Source organism: Nicrophorus vespilloides, unplaced genomic scaffold, assembly GCF_001412225.1.
Source record: "Nicrophorus vespilloides isolate i.1.1-1 unplaced genomic scaffold, Nicve_v1.0, whole genome shotgun sequence".
Lineage (NCBI taxonomy): Eukaryota > Metazoa > Arthropoda > Insecta > Coleoptera > Silphidae > Nicrophorus > Nicrophorus vespilloides.
The window spans coordinates 135,855-158,502 of NW_017096643.1; the positions used below are offsets into that span (position 1 = coordinate 135,855).

The 22,648-nt window shown below is 34.0% G+C and overlaps 2 protein-coding genes across 4 annotated transcripts; one reads left to right on the top strand and one right to left on the bottom strand.

Moving 5' to 3' along the window:
* Positions 1-1,570: 1,570 nt before the first annotated feature.
* Positions 1,571-8,590, bottom strand: LOC108557752 (gamma-aminobutyric acid receptor subunit beta-like). 2 transcript variants are annotated; one of them, XM_017914405.1, is made up of 10 exons: positions 8,415-8,590; positions 8,182-8,278; positions 7,257-7,357; positions 6,874-6,941; positions 4,963-5,108; positions 3,547-3,704; positions 3,191-3,475; positions 2,725-2,940; positions 2,360-2,653; positions 1,571-2,297 (listed from the first exon to the last, which is right to left on the bottom strand). In XM_017914405.1, the coding sequence occupies exons 2-10, from the start codon at positions 8,247-8,249 to the stop codon at positions 2,119-2,121; spliced, it is 1,515 nt and encodes a 504-aa protein (XP_017769894.1). In that variant the 5' UTR covers positions 8,250-8,278; positions 8,415-8,590; the 3' UTR covers positions 1,571-2,118. The 2 variants fall into 2 exon arrangements, with proteins under 2 accessions (XP_017769894.1, XP_017769893.1); XM_017914404.1 differs by having other exon boundaries at positions 8,182-8,590.
* A 3,845-nt stretch (positions 8,591-12,435) lies between these two features.
* LOC108557753 (gamma-aminobutyric acid receptor alpha-like) lies at positions 12,436-22,383 on the top strand. 2 transcript variants are annotated; one of them, XM_017914406.1, is made up of 9 exons: positions 12,436-12,857; positions 18,833-19,080; positions 20,153-20,220; positions 20,301-20,521; positions 20,586-20,668; positions 20,753-20,887; positions 20,949-21,412; positions 21,480-21,696; positions 21,747-22,383. In XM_017914406.1, exons 1-9 carry the CDS (start codon positions 12,589-12,591, stop codon positions 21,926-21,928), a joined length of 1,887 nt encoding a protein of 628 aa, XP_017769895.1. In that variant the 5' UTR covers positions 12,436-12,588; the 3' UTR covers positions 21,929-22,383. The 2 variants fall into 2 exon arrangements, with proteins under 2 accessions (XP_017769895.1, XP_017769896.1); XM_017914407.1 differs by having other exon boundaries at positions 12,439-12,857; positions 21,756-22,383.
* The last annotated feature ends 265 nt before the right edge of the window (positions 22,384-22,648 follow it).

Genomic DNA, 22,648 nt, shown 5'->3' on the forward strand with positions numbered 1-22,648 from the left:
GCTCACCCAGGGTCTCCAATTCGTCAAAAAAAACGTTATAATTTTCTTAGTAGGGTTAATAGGAGCCCTCCAAATCAGGTTGTGCCCAATTGCACCTAGGGCCTCATAAAGTCACGATGCTCTGCAGCTGAGACTTATTCTACTTGCAAAGTTTATTATTGTTGAGTCTCAGTTGTAGGAATTAAATAATTCAATTGGTTTTAAACACGAAGTTAATTCTTATTATTACGAGGTGGGAGTTGTGATTGGAACTAGGGCTTGTATATATTGATGATTAATCGTACCCACGGGATTCGGCCTTGGTGGTTTTGTTTATTATAAGACTGGGACAAAATCCTATGCATTTGTTTATATGAAAAAGATGATCGATTACGATTGTATGTGGAAATAGTGTTTATAAAGGGACTTGAATTCGGAGCACTCAAAAAGGTATAGGAGTATCGATGGGATTGTTTACGCTTGGACCCCTTTGTTTATATGAATGTGTATCGAACTGGGATCACGATAGAGATTCCTTTATGCTGATGTATATGTTTATATAATGGTTGTACACAACAACAGATCTTTGTAAGGGCTATTTAGTGCGATGCAATTTTCTGATCAAATACTCTCTCGAGCACATCCTGTTGCCAATCATCATCACCATCATCTTCTCAATCAAACACTGATTCTCTAAACTACCTTATAATAACATATTGTCATGGAAAATACCATTAATAAAATTGACACGACGTAAATATCAACCATATTTTTGTTTTTCTATTTAACACTACGTCGATGATGTGATATATAAAATCAAAATAAAATAACGCAAACGTAACAAACGTAAATTTTTATTTTGATCAAATCATACAAGTTATTTTCCTTTTTCCTTCGCTCTCCACAATAAATCCACAAGAATATCTAGTAGAAACTTCCATTCTTCCATCGACAAAATCAAATCAAAAGAACAAAAGTTATACAAAACAAGTTGAAACTTGACTATTGGACACATTCAAATAACCGTAACGTTAAACACACATCGTATACAGAGGGTTATTCCAATTTTCATTTGTGTTATACCATCAATTGTATTTGTTAAATAAACACTTCATTTTCAAAATGAATCAAGCAAACGATAAAAAAGGGGAACATTGATTCGCGCAATTCGATAGAGGTCCGACCGAAACGTTACGTTAATACGACGAGTGCATTAAATCGTAAGGAGCACGTTTCATAACACATTTACTTACGACAAGCTTGAATTATCTTCTTTTTTCTCTCTTTTTTTTATTAAAATTTTCATTTAACTTACTTCGCTACATAGACATTCTTTATATTTCTTCTTGTATGTATATATATATATATATCTTATTCTTTCATTAATAAGGAACTGTTTAAAATCTCCAAAAAAAAAAACACTTAACATCGATAAAGTTTCTTCCTCTTTACTTATTTAACATAATTAAATATTATCCTCTTTGTAAACACACATACTCACTTTTAAATGAATGGTATGAATATGTTAATACAGTTTTTGTTATTTAAAAAAAAATACTGAAGTTTATATAAAGTGAGTATAAATCACGGTTTAGTTGCTTCATTTTCAAATTTTTATATATATATATATATTTAATATATTCTCTCTTCATTCTTCTGTTAAAGTTACACTTACACATACAAATTTAAGGGAAATCGTTCTAAATTTATAACTTTCCATTCCACTTCGAAATCTAAAATTGCCTTTCTCTTTTGGTTTGCGTTTTGTGTCCCAACCAACGATGGGAAACGCGACTCGCAGGTCCCTTGCACCTAAATTCGATAACAGATCCATCACTTACATATAAAACCTCTAAATATGAAGACGAAAAAAAAGGTATTTTGTAAAAGTCAATTCGATATTCGTGTGACATGTTTGTGAATATAACTCTCTTCTTGAATATTTGTTAGACCTTGTCCAATGACATTGTCCAATGACATTTGGCAATAATGTTTCGTATTGTAGAAAATCATTTTTATATTTGGCGGATCTACTCGTTCTTTGAGTTTAGAATAGATACAATGTTCTTCTGTTACTTTGAATATGGTTCTATTGAGTATCGATCACTCTCGCAGAAGTAGGAGAGAGTACGAGATGAGTCATTCAAAAAAATAGAAAACCCAGTAGCCGGCGTTGAAAAGCATGAAGGCGACCGGGAAGATGATCCGAGAATACTTGTCGATAACGTTGACGTCCTTGATTTTGGGCATCGAGGCTCGCAGCACGGAAGCTCCCTTCCTGATGGCGTGCAGTACTTTCGGTTTGTTCATGGTCGCACCTGAAGATAGTTTTACAGTTTTAGCTGTTGCGGAGTTACATATATAGTTCGGTCAGCTGTACCTCTTGCACCTCTGAACCGGAGGCCCGCCGATCTGGGATTCACGCAATAACTTGCGGCCGATCTGGAGATGCGGAAGCTTGGCGGAAACTTGGATGGATCGATGTCGGCGCCAAGTCCGCACGTGGGGCTCGATCTGAGGCCGTGTCTGTTGCGAATCGAGGCGATCGGGCTCAACCGAACGTCCTGCAGCTCGATGATGTCTTCGGGCACGCTATGGTTACCGTGGTCGGAGGATAAAGATGCCGCAGCCGCTGCAGCTGTTGTTGCTGAGGAGGAGCTCGGTTTGGTCCCACCTAGAAGAAGGCGAAGTAAATCACCTTGTTAATTGTTATAACAAATGTTAAATTTTGTTAAAATTGCGAACCGATCTTTTTGTCATCCTCCTTGGCCTTTTTGCTCTTCTTCTTGGCCCTGGCGCCCCAGTACGTATAATTGACGGCGGCGTACTCCAAGAGTGCGGCAAACACGAACACGAAACACATTACCAGATAAATATCGATGGCCTTCACGTAACTGATCCTCGGAAGTGAACTCCTCACACCCGTGCTTATCGTCGTCATTGTCAAGACTGTCGTTATACCTAAAACATAAAGTTACAAAGGATTTTATTATTTATACATTTTAAATTTACAAATTAATGCTTATTTAGTTGCATTTTGTTGGATTCATTTAAAATTTGCAATTATTATTATTATGTATCTAATTCAATAATTGATCTTATTGGATTCGTTTGAAAATTTATTTCATCTTTGCTATACATAAACAAAATTTAATTAAATAATTACTAATTATGAGTGGAAGTGTTGTGTCCAATGATCGATATGCGTTACCTAAAGCTACTCGAGCGCTGGTGGCCTCGTGGTTTATCCAGAAAGAAACCCACGAGAGCATCACGATAAGGATGCTTGGCAGATACGTCTGAAAGACGAAGTACCCGATGTTCCTTTGCAGTTTAAACGATAGCGACAATCTCTGATAGATTCCTGTCGCCAATTTCTCCTTCCTATCGTTCGTCTCGTACCCGATAATCGTAAACTGCGGCAGTTCGGCCTCCTCGACCCCACGCACCGGCGTCTCCTTCCAGTACATGACCACATCCAAAACGGTGTAACCATCTAAAAATAAGAAACAAGATCGATGAAACAACAACGAAATAATGCATTTCCACGATGATCAATCAACTGACAGCTCTCGATTTCGACGGTGCAATTCTGCGAATCCAGCGGGTAATAGTGTAGGTCCATCATGCAGGCGAGGGTAGTCGTGAATCGCATTCCGTAAGTTATTGCTCCATCTCCGTTCAGACGAACCAGCTTATTCCTTTCAGTCACGTCGTGCAAGAAACTGCAAAGCGTCGCATCGAGATTAATGAATATCGGTCAGAGAAATAAGACACACTCAAACACATGCTTTACTTCACTGCAAAATGTTATCATCATCATACATCATCGCTCACTAGTTTTTATTGTTTGTTTTTCTTTTTGTAGTAACAAAATAAGTTTAATTTTCAAAATTGATATCTTTGACATCTATTTATATTTAATATTTTTTATAAGTCTAGGATAACAATTTCTACACTATAAAAAATGTACATACATTTGCTTATTTTTCAAGAAATATATTAATACTAACAGAATAGCTGATAAAACAATTTCTTGTTTATTGCATTTCGCATCTGCGCGACACATTCCCATGAAATATTGCTAAATGACAATAATTGACCATTTATTTCGAAGGCAAAAATTGGATTACAAAACTTTCTTACTTGCCAGACATCTCCATTCTAATCCAACTAAATTTATCTAAGCAAGGAAATCAGCATAACATTTTTTTTTCCATGCGAGATAGAAGATCAATTCTAATGTTTTCGAAATGTTTCCAAATTATTCTCAAATGATAATTGTTAATTTGACAAAGAACACACATATTTAATTCACTGTCATCTCCAAAAAATAATAGCAATAATTGTAGATTCGAGATCCTTATAATAATAGAAATAATACCAATTTATCTCCAACCCACGACGGCACTCTGCACGAATTGACAAGGGATTTAAATTTGAATTAATTTTTAAAGACAAAAAAATATTGGTGCAATTTATTGCCGTTTGCTATCTGTTTGAAAAGGGATTTTCTACATTGGTCAATATAAAAACAAAACAACTTGAATGCGAATAGAATTGAGTGACGCAATTGAAGTGAGAATATACAAATTAGTGTAGACAACAGAAGTGTCATTAATTTGGCACATTATTATTTTTAAATAAATATTACTCACTGATGATGCATATATAAATAGCAAAATTATATACATATTAATTAATTACGATATACAACTTTGTATATTTGCAATAAGTTTAAATTGCAATAAACTTTCTAGTGTTTGGTATAGGAGAAGTCTCATTTTGTTGTTATTGATTTCGTTTATGTACATATGCATACAAAAAGCACATGTGTATGTGGGTTAAGAGGACGCTTTGAGGAAGAACTCGAGAGGACCAGATCTGCCCTCTTTCGGACGCGCTTATTACATTCACCGCGCATTGCGTTTCCATTGCATTTGTTTCAAACACCCCCTCCCCCCGTATGAGAGGTAATGTAACCTGTTTTTGTCGTTGGCGAAGAACGTGTCCGGCACCCAGATCTTCTCCGCGAAATCTCCAGAGAGCGTTAAGATCTCCTCCTCGCTGCTGAACGCCAATCTTTCGTCCTTCCAATATTGATTTAGGTACATCGTGATCGTGTAGTCCTGAAACAGTTTTGATCCTCTTCATAAGTACATAATAGCACATGCTCTTTTTCCCCATCCCATCGCATCGATGATTAATCTATTTCCAAGTTTTATCTGCACAACTCGGTCATTAGGTGATAAACAGGACCCATATTTTCTTTTACGCACCGAAGATTACAAACATTTTTTTTTTCGACAGTGTATATAAGTGTATATATTACGAAACTGAACTTTTTAAATGATTTCTACCCATATATATATATATATATATACATATATTTTAAATAATTTCTGAATTAGTCGACTAATTAATTGCAGCGAATTCGCTGATTTAGCGTGCGAACAAACCGCCGGTAAATTAAAGATAATCGTCAAATGAATTTCCATCTCGCAACATGCAATTGTGCAAAAAAATGAAAGATCGCCGCTTTCCGCGCTATTAATTCCCTCCAGGCCGCTCAGATAGAAAAAAGAGGGGGAGATATAATTTCGTATTCAGACGAAATAATTAATTCGGCTGTTAATTCGGAAATTAAAATGCGACAGCGGAAAATGGTTATCGGGGCGGAGAAGAAGTTATCGTCTCTGCGTGTGATGGTTGGATGGATGGATGAATAGAGAGATGGAGATTTAGTGAATTAGCACGCGAAATGCTGCTGCTGCACGTGACTGCCACTGAAAAAGTGCCACGTCCGCACGCATGGTTTGCCATCTATCGGTAAACATCGCAGATTAAAGGTAGAAGCAAGGATTCAATCGAATTACGAATAATTAGACCCATCGAAACGAAAAACCGAAATACCACCATCGAGGATTTTACACTACAAATAAGATATAAATATAGGTCACAGTTTGTATCATGGATAGTTCCAATGCATTTCCTTGCTTGAATGCATCAATTAAAATATGTTGTCAATCCTAAAGAAATATACAATAATTGTTCAAAAACAACTTTTCAAAACCTTAAGAAAAAAACATGATGACAGATTTTTTTTATACATAATTTACATAATAATAATAATAATAATATAATTTTAATAATAAATTATCATTATGACAACGCGTTGTTTATATAAAATAAAATAGAATAATACACGTTACGCAAATGTCAAATGAAAACTTGACAGAAACAAAAAAGACGTTTCAGTCTATGACAGCCTTCAAAAGTGTTAACTGAATAATAAATGTATAATAAAAAACCTTCCCGGGCATAAAGATCTATAGTTAATTGACGTTTGCAGCAGTTGACTTTTTATTTTGTATTTTTATTGTTGCAATAAATATTATTATTATTAAAAAACCTTCGAAACAGTAGTTTTATATGATAGAATCAATTACTTAAATTGAATTTTCCAAAACACCAAATCTCTTGTTAACTAAAAAAAATATGACTTTTACTAATTGTATTTTTCAAATAAATAAATTAAACAAATATAATTTTCAAAGTGCACTTAGATCTCTTAAATTTAAAAGTATCATATAAATAAATCAATGTGAATGTCGTATACAAATCCTTTTTCTATTGGTCAATATTGTAAATTTTAGTAAATGTAAGCTAAATGACGTTAATATGAATTTAGTTTAATCTATTTTACAGGAAATGATATGTTAAGCTAAGGCAATTAATAAGATCGTTTATATTGTGGAATATTGTACACATCGCGCGTAGTTTCTATTGAAAATAATGAGGGGTCTAATGGATGTAATTTGCAAAACGTCGAAGGCATCTGCAGGCTGTAAACGAACGGAAGGATGGAGGAAGAGGAATTAAAGTTTCTCTCACCATATTAACCTCGGAGATTGCATCGAAACTGGCTATAGTGAGATCCATGCCGACGTAAAGCGGGTCGCCTGGAAAACCAAGACCAAAACAGATGGGACGGCGATTAATCCGAGAACAAGTTTCGCGCAAATTAAATACAGAAAGCAAATGAATCAGGCGAAGTTTTGATGAGTGAGGGAGGGATGGTTTGTTGGCAAAAACCAATTAAAATGCACGCGTCGGTCTGGTTGGGGGCCCTGCCGAAAACGCAATTACACATGGTAACCATGGTAACGAAACATAAACGTACCCATGGATACGATACGAAAATTAATAGGTCAATGTGAGATGATTGTTCGAGCGTAAATGTGCATGCATTGCGTCCACTCGGACAGAGAGATTACCTCCGAAATTCGGCCTTAAACGGATGTCGTAGCCCTCGAGCAGCTTCGATATTGTTTGCGTAACGTTCTCCAGGCGATCCGAAATCATGTTCTTTTGCGTCCTGCAACATCAAACAACAATATAAGGAATTCAATTTTGAAGAAATAAACCCGACGCATCCACCAAATCACATATCATTTCACAACATTTTCAATATAGAAAAAAACATTGAAAGCAAAATTAAAAAAAATGTATTCTACATTTTCTATTTATTATGTTTTAAAACATTTATAAAAAATTGCTTTTGAAACAAATTTTGGTGGATGCGCTGGGTTATTGACCCAAGATTCGATTTATTGGACCCCAATAAATCGAATCTTGTTTCAAAAGCATTTTTTTATAAATGTTTTAAAAAAATAAAAGTCAATATTCGTACAATTCATTTCAAACCGTTTTTTCTTACATTTAACAATTGAATATTGAAGACAAGATATATTCGAACAAAAAATTCCAACGATAAAATGTTTGATATTTTATTTACAAAAATCGGCGCATCTACCGAATTATATAGATATCAAATGTTTATTTTTCATATTCATGTTGCTATATTAAATTAATCAGTCATCAAGTTTCAATTAAAGCATATATGGGTTTAGTTTAGACAAAATGATTCCCACATTCCTGACAGATTATCAAAGTGTCGGCTCGCGTCAAATGTGACAGCCGACAAATCATCACTTGTTTGGCGATTTTACTTTTGCAAATATCACGGATTACGACGGTTGGTATCGATAAACCGGGATGAGATGGATCCATCAGTTCCCATCTGTCTGTCTGTCAGATGGTGGGAAAATCACAATTTGCATTTTTATTAACACATCCGAATTGATTGCACGTAGGTTGTTCACCTAACCCACAAACAGTAGCTACAAATAAAACACTCACCCGTCGGTCGCACGTAGCAAATGCACCGCGAATATTACAAATATTCTCGTCAGATTCAGATTCTTCATCGTTTTGCAAATGCCAAATCACGCACTCACTACCAAATCGAAAAACAAAACAATATATAAAATGGCTTTAAACGAGCGAAAGTGTAAATATTTTGCCGCACTGGACCTTCCCTAACATTTAGGTATTGCTATCTGAATGTCCAAGCACATATTAAACTTACTAACATTGTGTACTTTTCACTTGAATATCACTGCTTTTGTTGCTATTCGGTACTATCAATATTATTAGTTTTTTTTTCGTACGGCTCAAAGCATACGCGTTGCTCGTATTTTCCGTGAAAAACGGCTCATGTTTCGACACGGAGGCTACGTCTGCCTCCTCCTCCTCCTCTTCCTTCACCCCGGCAGCACGGGGTTTGCGGATGATGGACCGAAGGGCGCAGGAGCCCCTGTCCCACGCCGCCCTGCCGACATCTATCGGATCTCCATGGAAACGGCCATCCGCATTTGTATTTACGTTAGACCCAATCTCGTCTTGCTGAATTTGGCAGAAAACCAATTACCAGAACGCACAATCAATTAAAAATATTCGCTTCCATTGTATTCATCAATCACGACATATCTTGAAAACTAAAGAGATTTCAACAAATTATTTTTTTACAAACTTTCCATATTAAGCTTCTTCGATATGCAAAATTATTTATTGGTTTACAAGTTTTTCACTATTCCATCTTCCGATACTTTTTTTTGAACAAATTATAATTAGTTTACTAAGTATTTAAATACAGCAACTTCTAGGACATTTTTATATCTCGAAATATTTGCATTACGCATTCAACATCAATCACCTAATGAAATTCTATAAAAAACATATTTTTCTTATTGACTATTTAACACTTTGGGACGCATTGTACCACCTTTTAAAAATGCTTAGTGGGCATTATTTTAATTTTCTAGAAAATGTACAGGTATGTCTAGGGATCAATTTTGATTAGGAATTTTAGAAAAAATGAGTTTATCACTTATTTCGCATTGCATTTCCTTACATTAGAGTAATCTGGAGTAATATTTGCAAAATTGTAAGAATGGAGTCGTTATATTAAGTTGGTTGTTACGCCATTAAACAAAATTCAGCTAATGTTTATTTTGAAAGTGAACTAAGTCACTTTCATTCTCGTGAATTTGTGGTATCTGGCCATTCATTTTTCCGAACGATCGTGATTTTGTATTCATTATCACTACGTATTTTTATAAACCAATAAAAATATTCTGTAGAAAGAATGATGTTCTTCATCATTCTTTCATCATTTTTTATTTAAAAAAAAGTTTTTAAAAAGATGCTTCATATAAGATGTTGAAAAGAACCGAATTCCATGTTTTACATGTTTCACCAAAATGGGGAAGGCCAAAAATATATGGAAATATCCTCTTACTTCGATTATATAAAAGGACGAGGCCAATTTACCAGAAATATTTTAAATCACTTAAAATATACTTAAAAATCAAAATTTCATTTCAAAAGAAGGTGAAGAAAAAAAATGAATACTTTTGTTTTTAACTTTTGATTTTTAATAAAATTCTCTATTGTTCTGATTACAAGTCCGTTTGAATATATTCTGTTCATTTTGAAAATAGTCTAAATCATTTCAAGCTTGAAAAATCACATTTCCCTATAAGCTATAAATAAAATTTCACAACCATAAAAAATGTTTACTTTACAAGAGTAAATATTTTCAGAAATATTTTAGTTTGTTCAAAGTCAAATCTTTAAATATCTCAAAAAAAATATTTAACTTAGACCATTTCCATAATCACCGACACATATCGTATATTAAACATGATTTACTAGTTTACCAATTTTTCTATTACGTAATTTTTGCAATAAAACAAATGTGTCAATATTCTATAAAAAAAAATATTTCTATTAAAACCCAAATACACCTATCCCTTATTTTACACGGTAATCAATTTACACGTTTTAAAAAAATAAATGTTAAAAATAACATAGCCCTCGTTTTACACTGTACTTTATTTATATGTTTTATCATTTACACCGTTAAAAAAAATAAATAAATTAATAAATGTTGAAAATAATCAATTTACACGTTTTTCTCAGGAACCTAGGTGTAAAAATTCATCAATAAAATATACATATTTCAGCATTAAACATTTGATCATCTCCATGGAAACAACATCAACTATATATATGTATTTGAGTTTTCATTTCGCTGGAATTGGCAGAAAACCAATCACGATAAATGCACAATCAATTAAAATTACCTAACCGCAGATTGTTTCCCATTGTGTTTGTTAGTATTTGCCCTCACAACATTCATTAAAATTTTCTAAATTTCGCATTCGTACATTGATTGGATTTCAAATAAACGCAATTAATTTACAATAAAAAATAGCAATATTTTTGGTTTTTCTTTTACATATTTTGCGCAATCCTTGGTGTTTTTAGTTTTTGAATTTGCTATCTCTCGACTAATTTTGTAAAATAAGAAAATATCATTTAATTATTTTTTTCTTAAACAATATAAAAAATTTCACATCAAATTGAAAACAGATTAATTCTATATTTATATACTAACCTGATTTTTACAACTTAATTTCTTTTTATTTAACTAAAACAAATTTATCTAACAAAAGAAAACAAAAATATATAGATAAATGAAGTAGCGAGTAATTTATTTAAATGACAATAAAATATTATATTGTTTTATATTTTTCTCAGAAAATATGATTTTAAAAATCATAGAATTTCTATAGATCTATTGCTCAAGTAGGTCCTTGTTTTGGATACAAAATTTGCAGAAATAGACAATACTCTCTCACATGCAACGTGTACACAAACGTTTTTTCGTTGTTGCAAGATTACTTGATAATTCTTTTGCAAAGAATAGTTACAGAGGAAATTTGATTGTGCGGCATTGGTTTGTTAGCAGCGCGATTTACGGAATGCACTAATAACCAAAATCTAAGCATATAACATATATAAAGGCATGTTTTCCGGATGTGTATATATGTATTCTACGACATATATTGTATTAGATATATTTCTTCTTTTGCATCAACAAACAAAAAATATATTAGTGAAAGTGCTATTATATTTATTATATTATGTTATAATATATATTATATAATATATTTATTATAATATATTAAACAATTATATATACAGGTAGATGTGGCTCACACGGTTACTATCCGGATTAAACAGAATATTGTCCCTAAAAAGCGGAGTAAATTTGTGTTATTTGCTTAGTTTTGTTTCCGTTCTTTAGGTTTTATCCCTAATAAGCGGCTGTCCCCATTAACCGGTATCCCAATTAAGCGGAATCGACTGTAATTAATTCACATTTGTCTACACTCAAAAACCGTTTCTTTAGTTAAAAACCCCGGTTTTCAAATTTTATACATTTGTATTTTAAGTTTAGTTGAAAATAACCCGGTTTTCGAATTATATAAATTTCTTCAACCGATAAATCCTATAACCGATTCATTCGCAGTTTGTAAACTAAACGAATAAATATTGTAAACGATTTGTATTGGATTGCGACCTTACCAGAGACCATTTTCTTCTGTTATTAATGTTCCGTTTCCAGTGCTGTATAAATAAAAGAGGAACCGGCTATGAATTATTGAAAACGAAGTTAGGAGACTTTTCGAATACGACAAAAAAAAGGAAGAAAAAATGTAGGAAATGGTGAGGGTAAAGCTCAAGGTCCAAAGCGTCGGTGTAAATATTGGAGATCAAACAATCAACGATTTGATTACACCTCATTACAGCCACTCTTTCCGTATGAAATAAGTCGAAATCTTTCAATCCGAGCGCAACACGCTTTACAAAGATACAAAGATTAGCAAATAGTGCTAAAAATTATTGCAGAATGCAACAATGATGGAAAAGTCAATAAAAATAATATAAAGTTTTGAAAGTCAACATCTGTAATGACAATTTTGAAAACGGGCAACTTGAATGAAAGAAACGAAAGAAAAAGAATAGAATGGAACATAGTGTGTGTGCGGTTCATTGTTGAATGTCTGTGGCATTGGGGATCTTTTCTCGCGGAAATCGATTGGCGGACTCAATTAACTCGCGGAAACTTGAAACACGAAAGTAAATAACGAACGTCGTCCTCGTCGCTCATCCTATTCCTTGCCTTCACCTCGCGCCAGCGAAACGGACAACAATGAAGAAGGATGAAAAATTGGAGATACAACGAAAATAAAATGTATTTATTTCATTGTATTATCACTATTGTGACGAGATGTGCGTTAACGGATGGAAATAGTTTTTTCCCCGCTCAATGCTCATGTGTGTGGTGAAGAGAATGAGAGAGTAAGACAAAAATAGAATAAGAGTAATGTGGAAGAAGTCCAAGTGCGAGAAGAGATGGCGCAGACGCGCGCTCCTCTCGGATGGAGCGTGGCCGAAAGGTTTGAAAGTTTTCCCCCGGAGTGTCGTGCAGTTTTCGTTCAGTTGTTGCAGACTGCGAAGATCAACCTCACCGAAGACCGCATTCTTATTTCAAATACAATTAACTTGCGGTTATCCGGTGATACGCGGACCTCTTTACAAAGGACAAACTCGATGTCATCCAATATTCAACGGCAATCAGCAATGTCCATTAAAATTCTAACGCTCCTCTTGATCATCCATCTGTAAGTACTTCTAATTCTCATCTCTGATTTTTATATTATCTCGAATCTTCTTTTTTCTTATAAAATATTTATGAAAATTGAATACAATTTTTTGTTTTATATTTTTTTTGTCAATAATTATTATATTTTTCAATATTAATTAATACATAGAAATTGTCTAAAAAATTGTCAAAAATTAAAAATGATCAAATTCATTTATAAATTTCATAGAATTTCTCTATTTTCATTCTAAAATGCATATTTTTTTATACAAATTAAAGTAATTTAAAAAAATTAATAGTTTTGGTATACAATTGAAATTTCGTAAATTTAAAATCATCAATATTCATTTAAAAATCTTCAAGAAATTTCGAAAATTGAAAATTGTCGATATTAATTTATAAATTCATAATTTTCATAGAAATACACAATAAATTAATAAAATTTTATTGTCGATTGTATAATATTTAAGATAGTGTGCTTTTTTTTAAATATCGCAATTAATATTTAATAATTTTATGTTTGTATCAATTTTGTTGTACTGAAAAAAGTTTGGCTTTGTACAAATAATATCACTAATTTCAAATAAACAAAAAACGAAAAAAAAACAATATCCGTCTCTTTTTGCAATATACACTCACGTATGGAATCCGGAGTCCTTTGTAGTGGTTTTGATGCAGAGAGAAAAGCAAAACTTTAAAGCAGCCAAAGAGCGCGCCCTATTCGTATTCCATTATTTACTCCACCAAAATCACCTGGTATCACTTTTGATATCCTCCAACACTGACAATTTTTGTAAAAACAAAATAATTATGTTTGAAGTATGAAATTTTAATAATTAAGATTTTACAAATATTCGACAAGATTGTTTGGTGAAAAAATCAAAAAAATTGGTAAATATGTAATTTCTGAAATTTCTGTAAGAAAATATTTAAATTTCTTTTCCATTTATTTTCCAAAAAAGAGATTTAAAAGTCGATTTTTTTACTGATATTGTATTTTTAGTATTTTTTCAATTTATAGTAACATAGCAACTAGTTTTTTTTTTATATTATAGAAAGAGTCAGACGTAGCTACATAAATTCATTTTTTGATTAAATGTAATTGCATATTTTCACAAGTCACATATGAGAAGATAAGAACACATAAAAAATATAATTATGAAAAAGAAAATAATTATTTCAAAATTTTAGTAATAAAATTCAAATATAATAAAAATTAAACACTTAATGGGAGTCGCACTTGATTCAACGAAGAGCCGCATTTACCCACAATTGTAATTTGTAACAGAGTAACATTAAAAAAAAATTGGTGGAATATTTTCGAATATTTGTTACACTAATGTTTCAATTCGTGTATGTATGTTTTCGTAAACTTTAACTAAATTTTGCAAAATAAGAAAATGTATCGGCAAATACGTATTTCATGTAGAGTTCGCGTGCGTGTCTCGTCTTCTCCGCGTAAATAAATAATATTTTCGCGTCGAGAGATCGGGTGGTTTATTTATTTAGATGGATTTGAACAAATCCCGTGGAACGTTCGAGACGGCATATAAACGAGCGAGCGAAAGAAAGAGATTATTTGGCTCCTTTCCTTTTCCCTTTTTTCCTTGGAGATTTCCAGCCCAAGGAACAGGAAGTGAAGTGACATTGGCGGCTGAAGAACAGATTTTCTTGAATTTAACCTTCCTCTTCATAAGTCTGTCCGTGCATATCAGCGGGCGGTGATTTTTCAACCAACAATTCAACATAATTTACCCTATTCTCTAATTTGTGATGCTCAAATTGTTCTCGTAAAGGTAGTTTTTGTTTTAGCAATATCCATTTAGCGTTTATTAATTTCCATAAAATGTATAGATTTGCAATACAAAAAAGTCTATACGAGCTCCCTTTCGAACTTTAAAAAACCGGTTTTTGAATCTCAACTTTTCTACAAAACCGGTTTAAACCGTTTTCGAATTATTACCAAAAAAATGGAGAGAAAGGATTTTTACAACTTATTTTCTATTTATTTAATATATATAAAATTAAAAAATATATCAGAATTAAAACAAAACTTGAAAAAATCTAGAATATTACATAAAACTATGACTATAAAATATAATTTTGTTGTTAAAAATTACCGAATTTTCTCTTTTTTACCTCCCTTTTGGAACTCTCTAACTCATAACTGGATTCTCTAAACACAGAACTGTCAAAGAAGTTTTTTAAAGCGTTATGTCGCCTTTAAGTCGTATTATACAATGACAAGATGTAATGTATACATTATGAGATATGGCTCACTAAAGCTATCTAACGAATGCTCCTTTTTTTCCATTGATTCTTCCATCTCATATGAAAATTAAGAATGAGACTTAATTATTTTCCAATTTTTTGTTTATTTCATTAAACAGATGATTTTATTTTTAATCAAATAATGAATTCATGTTTATATTTTACATCTCAAAAACATTGGAATTATATAAATTTCTTAAAAACAAAACGGGTTTGAAAAACCGACAAACCGTAATAGAGCTTATGTAAAATTAAGAGCATTCGTGTCTCTTACATACTATACTGATGTTGTTTAGATCTGAATATCAGAATTTATTCCAGATATGTTGTACTTGAGAAAACAAAAAAGATGACCAACAGAATAATTTGATAAATGAGCACATCCACAAATCCAAGCAATGTTTTCGTAAATTTGTCTATTAAAATGTCTTTTAAATATTTTTGTTGAGACCAAATACTTAAATTTGGTACGATCTTCGGGCTCTTGACAATAAACTCTTTTTCATTAAATGTGACAGAAGCATATCTTCAATTAAACAATTGCAATTCTTTGGTTTTCCATATTAAGCGTCATAATAAATAATAATTTTAACCCGTATGTGGTGATTATGGTGAAACAGTACACTAAATAAAATGTAACACGATAACGCTCATGTACATAAAATAACACAAGATATACAAATCTTCAACCCGCTAGGGCGTGAGTCCGTGACGTGGGAAGGTTCAGGGCGCCACTTCCTTTTATAGAGAGGAAGAACTCTAACAACTGCTTCCAGATCAGCAACTTCTTCTCCGACGGTGGGCCTTTGCTCCTCTAGAGCACCAACACCGTCCTCTTGGAGATTACAAATATATCAGAATATCTTCTTAAACTGGAGACCTCAACCGTCTTCTTTCGCGGTTCGCTGCGGTCTCCTCGAATTTTGGAAACATAGTTGCAACGTGGAGCGCACTTGCAGCGTTGTCGATTTTACCACGTTACAAAACTAATTCACCTATTCACACATAATTCAAATAAAGTAAATAATCAACAATTACCACGGAAATGATTAATCTCCTATAAAGAAATGAACTTGCCAGCTCTTTATATAGTATATCAATAACTACTTCATTCTAGTCCACGGAAGCTAAGTCAGGATCGCATCTACTAGTAGTAGCACGTGACCTAGAATACCACGAAATGCGCATTCGCGAAGTAAGCATATCCCAAATCTAACTGTATGGTATTTGTACATAAGCAGTGGGTAAATCATCGTCGATCGGCTGTTGAATCCAACATTTCCAACAACTTTTTTTTAATATATGAGGTAATTACGTAACGAAAAAAATAAAAGTACACGAAATTCAAATATACGATATAAAAATGCTCTTAACATTTAAAAATTATAGGGATGCTCCGCATCCATGAGCGGACCGCCACTGGTGTATATATATTATTTGTTGTTTCCGTCCACCTTTATTTCACACTCTTTACGCTCCCTCCTTTTTACACTTCCATCAACTCTTTCTCTCTTCATATTCCACTCCTCTTTCTTTTTGGCTGACGTTGCGATCGTTTTGTTTGGCAGCCGTTTTAATGTGGCTCAAGGAGCTTGTGGATAAGGAGGATGAGAAGGAGGCCGACAAAAAATCACCTCACTTTTGCAGTGTTCCTCCCTCCTCCTCCAAACACATCTTATCCAATTACGAATCAATAATGAATTTCTTCTCTTTAAACACTTTTTCTTTTATTTTCTTTATTTTTTTTATCTTCTCATTCAACTCTTCCACACGTATTTCTACCATTTGATTTGCACCGCAATAAATCTGGCATTAATATTATTAACTCGGGCAAGTTGGCGAGACAATAAATCAAACCATTCATATTCAAACTTCGAAAAGTCTAATTTATGTTCAATCTTTGTACAAAAAAAAATATATATTAATAATAATTATTATTTGTTAGATATTTGGTGCCCGTGGGTCCAAAGAAAATATATTAGAGGGGAAGCCGCAGTGGTTAGGATGGCCCTGGGTACTTCCCATGATACAAATATGCAAGGTATTTTCATCAGCTTTTGCGCATGATATTCTTGGTTACCGTGGTGTCAAAGTGACAAACATTAAGTAACATTATATCATACCAAACATTGTGAATTATATCATTTCATGACTTATTTTGTATCATGGGTACTACTAGGGTTGCTTAACCGGGAATTTCCGGGTCAAATTTCCCGGGAATTTTGGAAAAATGTATAGTCTCGATACCCGGGAATCATCGTTCGAGACTCGAGAAATTTCAGATGAACTTAATGCAGCCTTAATGGAAATGCAAAATATTCAATTGAATTAGTTTAAGTCTATTTTTAGTGCATCAGTAAAGCATGCTCTTAATCTTACATATGCTCTACTGTACAATTAAAACAAATATGGAAAGGAAGCTCTATATATTTTTTTAGTGCGCAATTTAAAGAAAATATTGCAATGCACAACAAGGAATTTATTGGAAATCGAAATATTTTATGAAAATTAATAAACGCTCTCTGTTTTTTGCGAGGACATTTTATCTACTGAGTAATTTTTTTTAACAGCATCCCCCTGTTATAATTTATGTTTGTTTAATAAATAATTAGTTTACAGATATTGCCATTTTTGTAATAATTGTTGTATTTCGGTCAATGTAAAACATATTTTTTTTTATTTTTTGAGTCCCGACAATTACCGGGAATGAAAAAAGAAATATCGAGACTAAGCAACCATATAATCCATATAAACAAATGAATTAAATTATTAAACAAACCAATACAATTGATTGATTAATTAATTGATAAAATTAGAAGTTAGTATTTGATTATACACTTTCTGTCACTAATTTGAAGCGATGTAACTTCTTGTTGCGACATGCCGAAGAGAAACGCGGACTGAAACTTTGATATACTTATGGTTTGGTTACATAATAATGAAATTCGTTTGCTCGTTGTAAAATCTATATAAATTTTATCTTAACTTAACTTACTGTTACTTAATAAGTAATCTCATAGCTTATATTTAATACTTAAATTAAAAATTGTCACTATCTGAAATCAATTTATAAATATTATTATTTATAATTTTTTTGTCGCAGATAGAATGCATTTCTGTGAAATACCAACCCATGATTCTTAAAAAGAATTAAATAATTGGGAAACTATTGTTACAATTAATTACTAAATAATATAATTATAACTTTTGATATGTTTATATTAGATTTTCTTGCACTAATTTGAGACGTAGAAACTTCTTGTTACCACGTTGCGTAGAGAAACACGGACTCAACGTTTTAAATTAATTTATGTTGCAGAAATAAATTTGTAACTTTGTTGATGTAATAAGGGGTGAATGAATTAAATGTTGGTGGGTAGAAGAGAAGCTCATAGATTCTAATGTGTTGATTCTGTAATTGCCCGAAGAAAGGACAAAGGAAACGAATAACGAGGGTCCTCGTCGCGTAAAAGTGAGTCGTTATTTATTTACGTTACCGCAGCGAACGAGCTAGCGGACCTAAATGGATATTTATGGCTTGGATACTTGACGATTCTTCCAACAGGACTTTCCACTCGGCTAAAGCTCTTCGTCGCATCGCGTCGTATTATTGCCCGAACATCGGATGCTAATTAAGCGTTTCCTTCCATACTTCTGTGGGAAGAGAAAATATTTGCTCTGAGTCGCCCTCCCTCTCTCCTCTTTATTTGTTTTCGTTTCTAGGTCGTGTCTGGAGTGCTCAATCCGTCTGATGAAGGCGGTACCCGTGGAAGATGCTGCGATGACCTCGACTTCTTCGGTGGTCCTGGGTTTCTCGCAGCGCGGAAACTATCTTCGCGTGGACAACGGCAATTCTTCAAGCAGAAAGCGCCGCTCTCCGCTAAACGATCACGTTAGCAGGAACATCACTATGGTTTTGGAGAATCTGCTGAAGAACTACGAGAGCTCACAGCTTCCCACGCACGGGCAAGGTGGGTGATCGTTGTAGTTGGTATGCCGACCCTCGAAACATCCGCTTTGATCTTCTCGTATCAGTTTCCTCGCGAAAGCCTCGCGTGATTAACATAATTCTTGGCGTGTTTTCGGATCCGCCGTTTGCTGCTATATGCATATTCCAGAAGGCTGAATAATCGTACGATTACGACGACGTGAAAGTCCTTTTACGCGCGGCGCGGTTAATTTGACGATTAAAAACAGTTTTCACCCCTTTACCATTCGGAACGAATTCCGTCAGAGAAATAGAACAGAAAGAATGAAGTAGTGAGAGAGCTTACTGGAAATAAACAAAAAAAAATGAGAGAAGCAGAAACACGAATTGATCTTTGATCCAAGAACGTCTCGCTTCAAAAAAACAAAACAAGAAAAAAACTTGCGTTGACTCGTCTCGCTCACTTTAAACAGTTTATTTTTTTCCTCGTCGCAATCAATTTGCATAAATTCATGTCATATTTGACATACATTTGTATAGTTGAATGAAATTATTATTTCTTTGTTATTATTTATTTTAAAAACAAATCAAATTGGATTTTAATGAACTCTTAAATGTAAATGAACGAATTTTTGCGGACTTATTTCAAACAACAACAAAAAAACGCTTGAATATTTGTCATTTTACTTGCTTCAGTAACGAAACTAATTTCGTTTTAATAACGCGTGTGCGCTTCATTAAATTTAAGATGCAATATTTAAACTTTGATACATTTCTTTTTCTATTAAAAGTAAATTTTATATTGATGTAAAAAAATAAAACCTATTAATCTATTTTTGCAATTTTCAAATATGAAAATATTAACTTGGATGTGTTTAAAACGTGCAAATAATCATATGAAGGTAATCTATTTATTTTAACTTAAATATGTTATGACCGCCCGGATCTTTATTCTATTATTTAATAAAATGGTATTTTTAAAATTATTTAAAAAATGTTATTTAATCAAGTTGGATTATGTACTTAAGATTGATGTATCAAAAGTGACAAATAATTATGATGTTACGTAGAACATTAGTTCATAGGTGTAATTAATACTTCATATTTTCTCTTAGATAAACCGACGGTTGTGCAGACAAATATTCTAATCAGGAGTATGGGTCCAGTTTCCGAGTTGGATATGGTTAGTTAATTGTGTAAAAATTGAACGTTTTATATATTTTTGATGATTTATGATATTTTTTTGCTGTGTTTGTTGATAAGGAGTACTCGATGGATTGTTACTTCCGGCAATATTGGCGAGACCGGAGGCTGTCGTTCTTCGGCCCGATAAAGTCTTTATCTCTGTCGATCAAGATGCTGGAGCGGATCTGGCGTCCGGACACTTACTTCTACAACGGAAAGAACTCTTACGTGCACACCATAACTGTTCCCAATAAGCTGTTGCGCATCAGCCAGGACGGAGACATACTCTATTCGATGAGGTGAGAGATAACGAGAGATGAAGGAGTTCGCGGCGGTGCATATTGATTAATCAGTGATTTCCAGATTGACGATCAAAGCCAAGTGCCCGATGGAGTTGAGAACATTCCCCATGGACCGTCAGTCATGTCCTCTTATCCTTGGAAGCTGTGAGTGAACATAAATGAATAAACTAAGATCTCCTTCTTCATATTATATTGATGCTATTAAATTTTAAATTGTTTGGAATGCAGATGCTTACACTTCTCGTGAGTTGGTCTACCAATGGCAGAACGAGGCGAGCGTTAATTTCGTACCCGGAATGACTCTGTCCCAGTTCGACCTGATGAGCTTTCCCTACCGCAATTTCACTTTCCGTCGCAGGGAAGGTTTGTCATGAAGCAGCTCATTCGCATATCTTCCCCTTTAATACTCTTCCTCGCATTCCAGGCGACTTCTCGGTGCTGCAGGTATCATTCAACCTGCAACGGCATACAGGCTACTTTCTTATACAGGTCTACGTCCCGTGCATCCTCATCGTCGTTCTCTCATGGGTGTCCTTCTGGATACATCGTGAAGCGACTAGCGATCGCGTCGGTTTGGGCATCACCACCGTTCTCACGCTCTCCACGATAAGTCTGGACTCTCGCACCGACCTTCCGAAAGTGCGCTACGCCACTGCCCTGGACTGGTTTCTCTTGATGAGCTTTTTCTACTGCATCGCCACCCTCCTCGAATTTGCCGGCGTACATTATTTCACCAAAGTTGGAAGCGGTGAAATCCCCGTCGACGAGGAGGAATGGGAAGACTGCGACAGCTTCGATGAACCTTTGCAAATCGATCCGCTGCAGATCGCTAATTGCAATCAGATCGGAGGCCGCCGACGGAACTCCATCATTTGTCCAATTTACAATGTTAGATGAAAGTTAATGGTAACCGGATACTCGCTTCTAACAATTCCTCCTCCTCAAATTTTTGCAGGATCCTTCATTACATTACGGCAGCCGCAGGATGTCGATCTGCTCGACGTCTCCTTCCATCCATCAAACGCCACCACCTCCGCCTATCAGATTGACGATGGAAAGGACCACCCAAACAGAGTATAGACTTCCCAAGTGGCGACAGTTCTGGTACTGCCTCATCGGAGATGATAAGTTTAGGAAGCGAAGGCAACGCGAAGCAGCCGCAATCGCCGCCGGTAATCACCATCATTAGTTTTAAAGTAAGATATGTTTACTATAAACATAGATGTTGCAGGCAACGATCATGGTGCCAGACATGTGAACAGCGTGTCCTACATAGACCGGGCGGCACGCGTTCTCTTCCCGACTTCCTTCACGCTGCTGAACGTAATTTATTGGGTGGTTTATTACACTTACCAGGAAGATTTTAAATGGGGCGACCCTCCGCTGCACACTCTCAGTCATTAAACCGACCAAATTGTGTTGATTAATTAATGCCAAACCATCGCAAAACCCCTCCACGTACCATTCCCTCCTCCGTTCACCCATTTCAAAATATCCTCGAAAACCTGAATTAATCCACCTCCGGCTCATTACACACGTCCGCTCCACTCCTAAGAAATTGCTGTAAGTAATGGAGAACCTCGAACGAAGAACATCATTTCAAAAGTCCACCCACTTTAATTATGCAGACAATTCTCGTGACGATTGGCCAAAGTGTTTTCATTATTATAGGCAACTGTTTGTATTGCGTTTCTAGAAAGCCAATCACTGGCCATTTGAATTGTAGAGGAAGCCCGTTGCCCGTGATTGGTTGCAATGCAGAACATGGATTCCCGCAATCGCATCTAAGACTTAAGCATTCATAAAATTATGAAAATGAAAATATATATTGAGTAATTATAGCCGATCTATTATATTTATTAAATCAACATTAGATGGAATCAATAATGCAGTTATTTGTTTTTAATCTTTTTTTATATATAATTTTATCAGTTTATGTAATGATTTTAAGATAAAATAAATAAAAAGTGTGAGTACTTTTTTTTAATTTACAAAAAAACGCAGCATTTCCCATTGGTAGCAGGATACGTAACAGGACGGTGGGTTATATTTTTTTATTTATTCGAGATAACATGGAATATATTTTTATTATGTTAATATATATATACTTTTTTAACATTAAAA

What these genes read in the sequence shown, in the direction of transcription:
- LOC108557752 (XM_017914405.1), bottom strand. Translation starts at nt 8,249, where the DNA reads ATGAAGAATCTGAATCTGACGAGAATATTTGTAATATTCGCGGTGCAT. An exon ending in TTCGCCAACGACAAAAACAG is followed by an intron (nt 3,705 to 4,962) that starts GTTACATTACCT and finishes GACGCTTTGCAG; the next exon opens with TTTCTTGCACGACGTGACTG. An exon ending in CACCGTCGAAATCGAGAGCT is followed by an intron (nt 3,476 to 3,546) that starts GTCAGTTGATTG and finishes TCTTATTTTTAG; the next exon opens with ATGGTTACACCGTTTTGGAT.
- LOC108557753 (XM_017914406.1), top strand. Translation starts at nt 12,589, where the DNA reads ATGGCGCAGACGCGCGCTCCTCTCGGATGGAGCGTGGCCGAAAGGTTT. An exon ending in TCCTCTTATCCTTGGAAGCT is followed by an intron (nt 20,669 to 20,752) that starts GTGAGTGAACAT and finishes TTTGGAATGCAG; the next exon opens with ATGCTTACACTTCTCGTGAG. An exon ending in CACTTTCCGTCGCAGGGAAG is followed by an intron (nt 20,888 to 20,948) that starts GTTTGTCATGAA and finishes CTCGCATTCCAG; the next exon opens with GCGACTTCTCGGTGCTGCAG.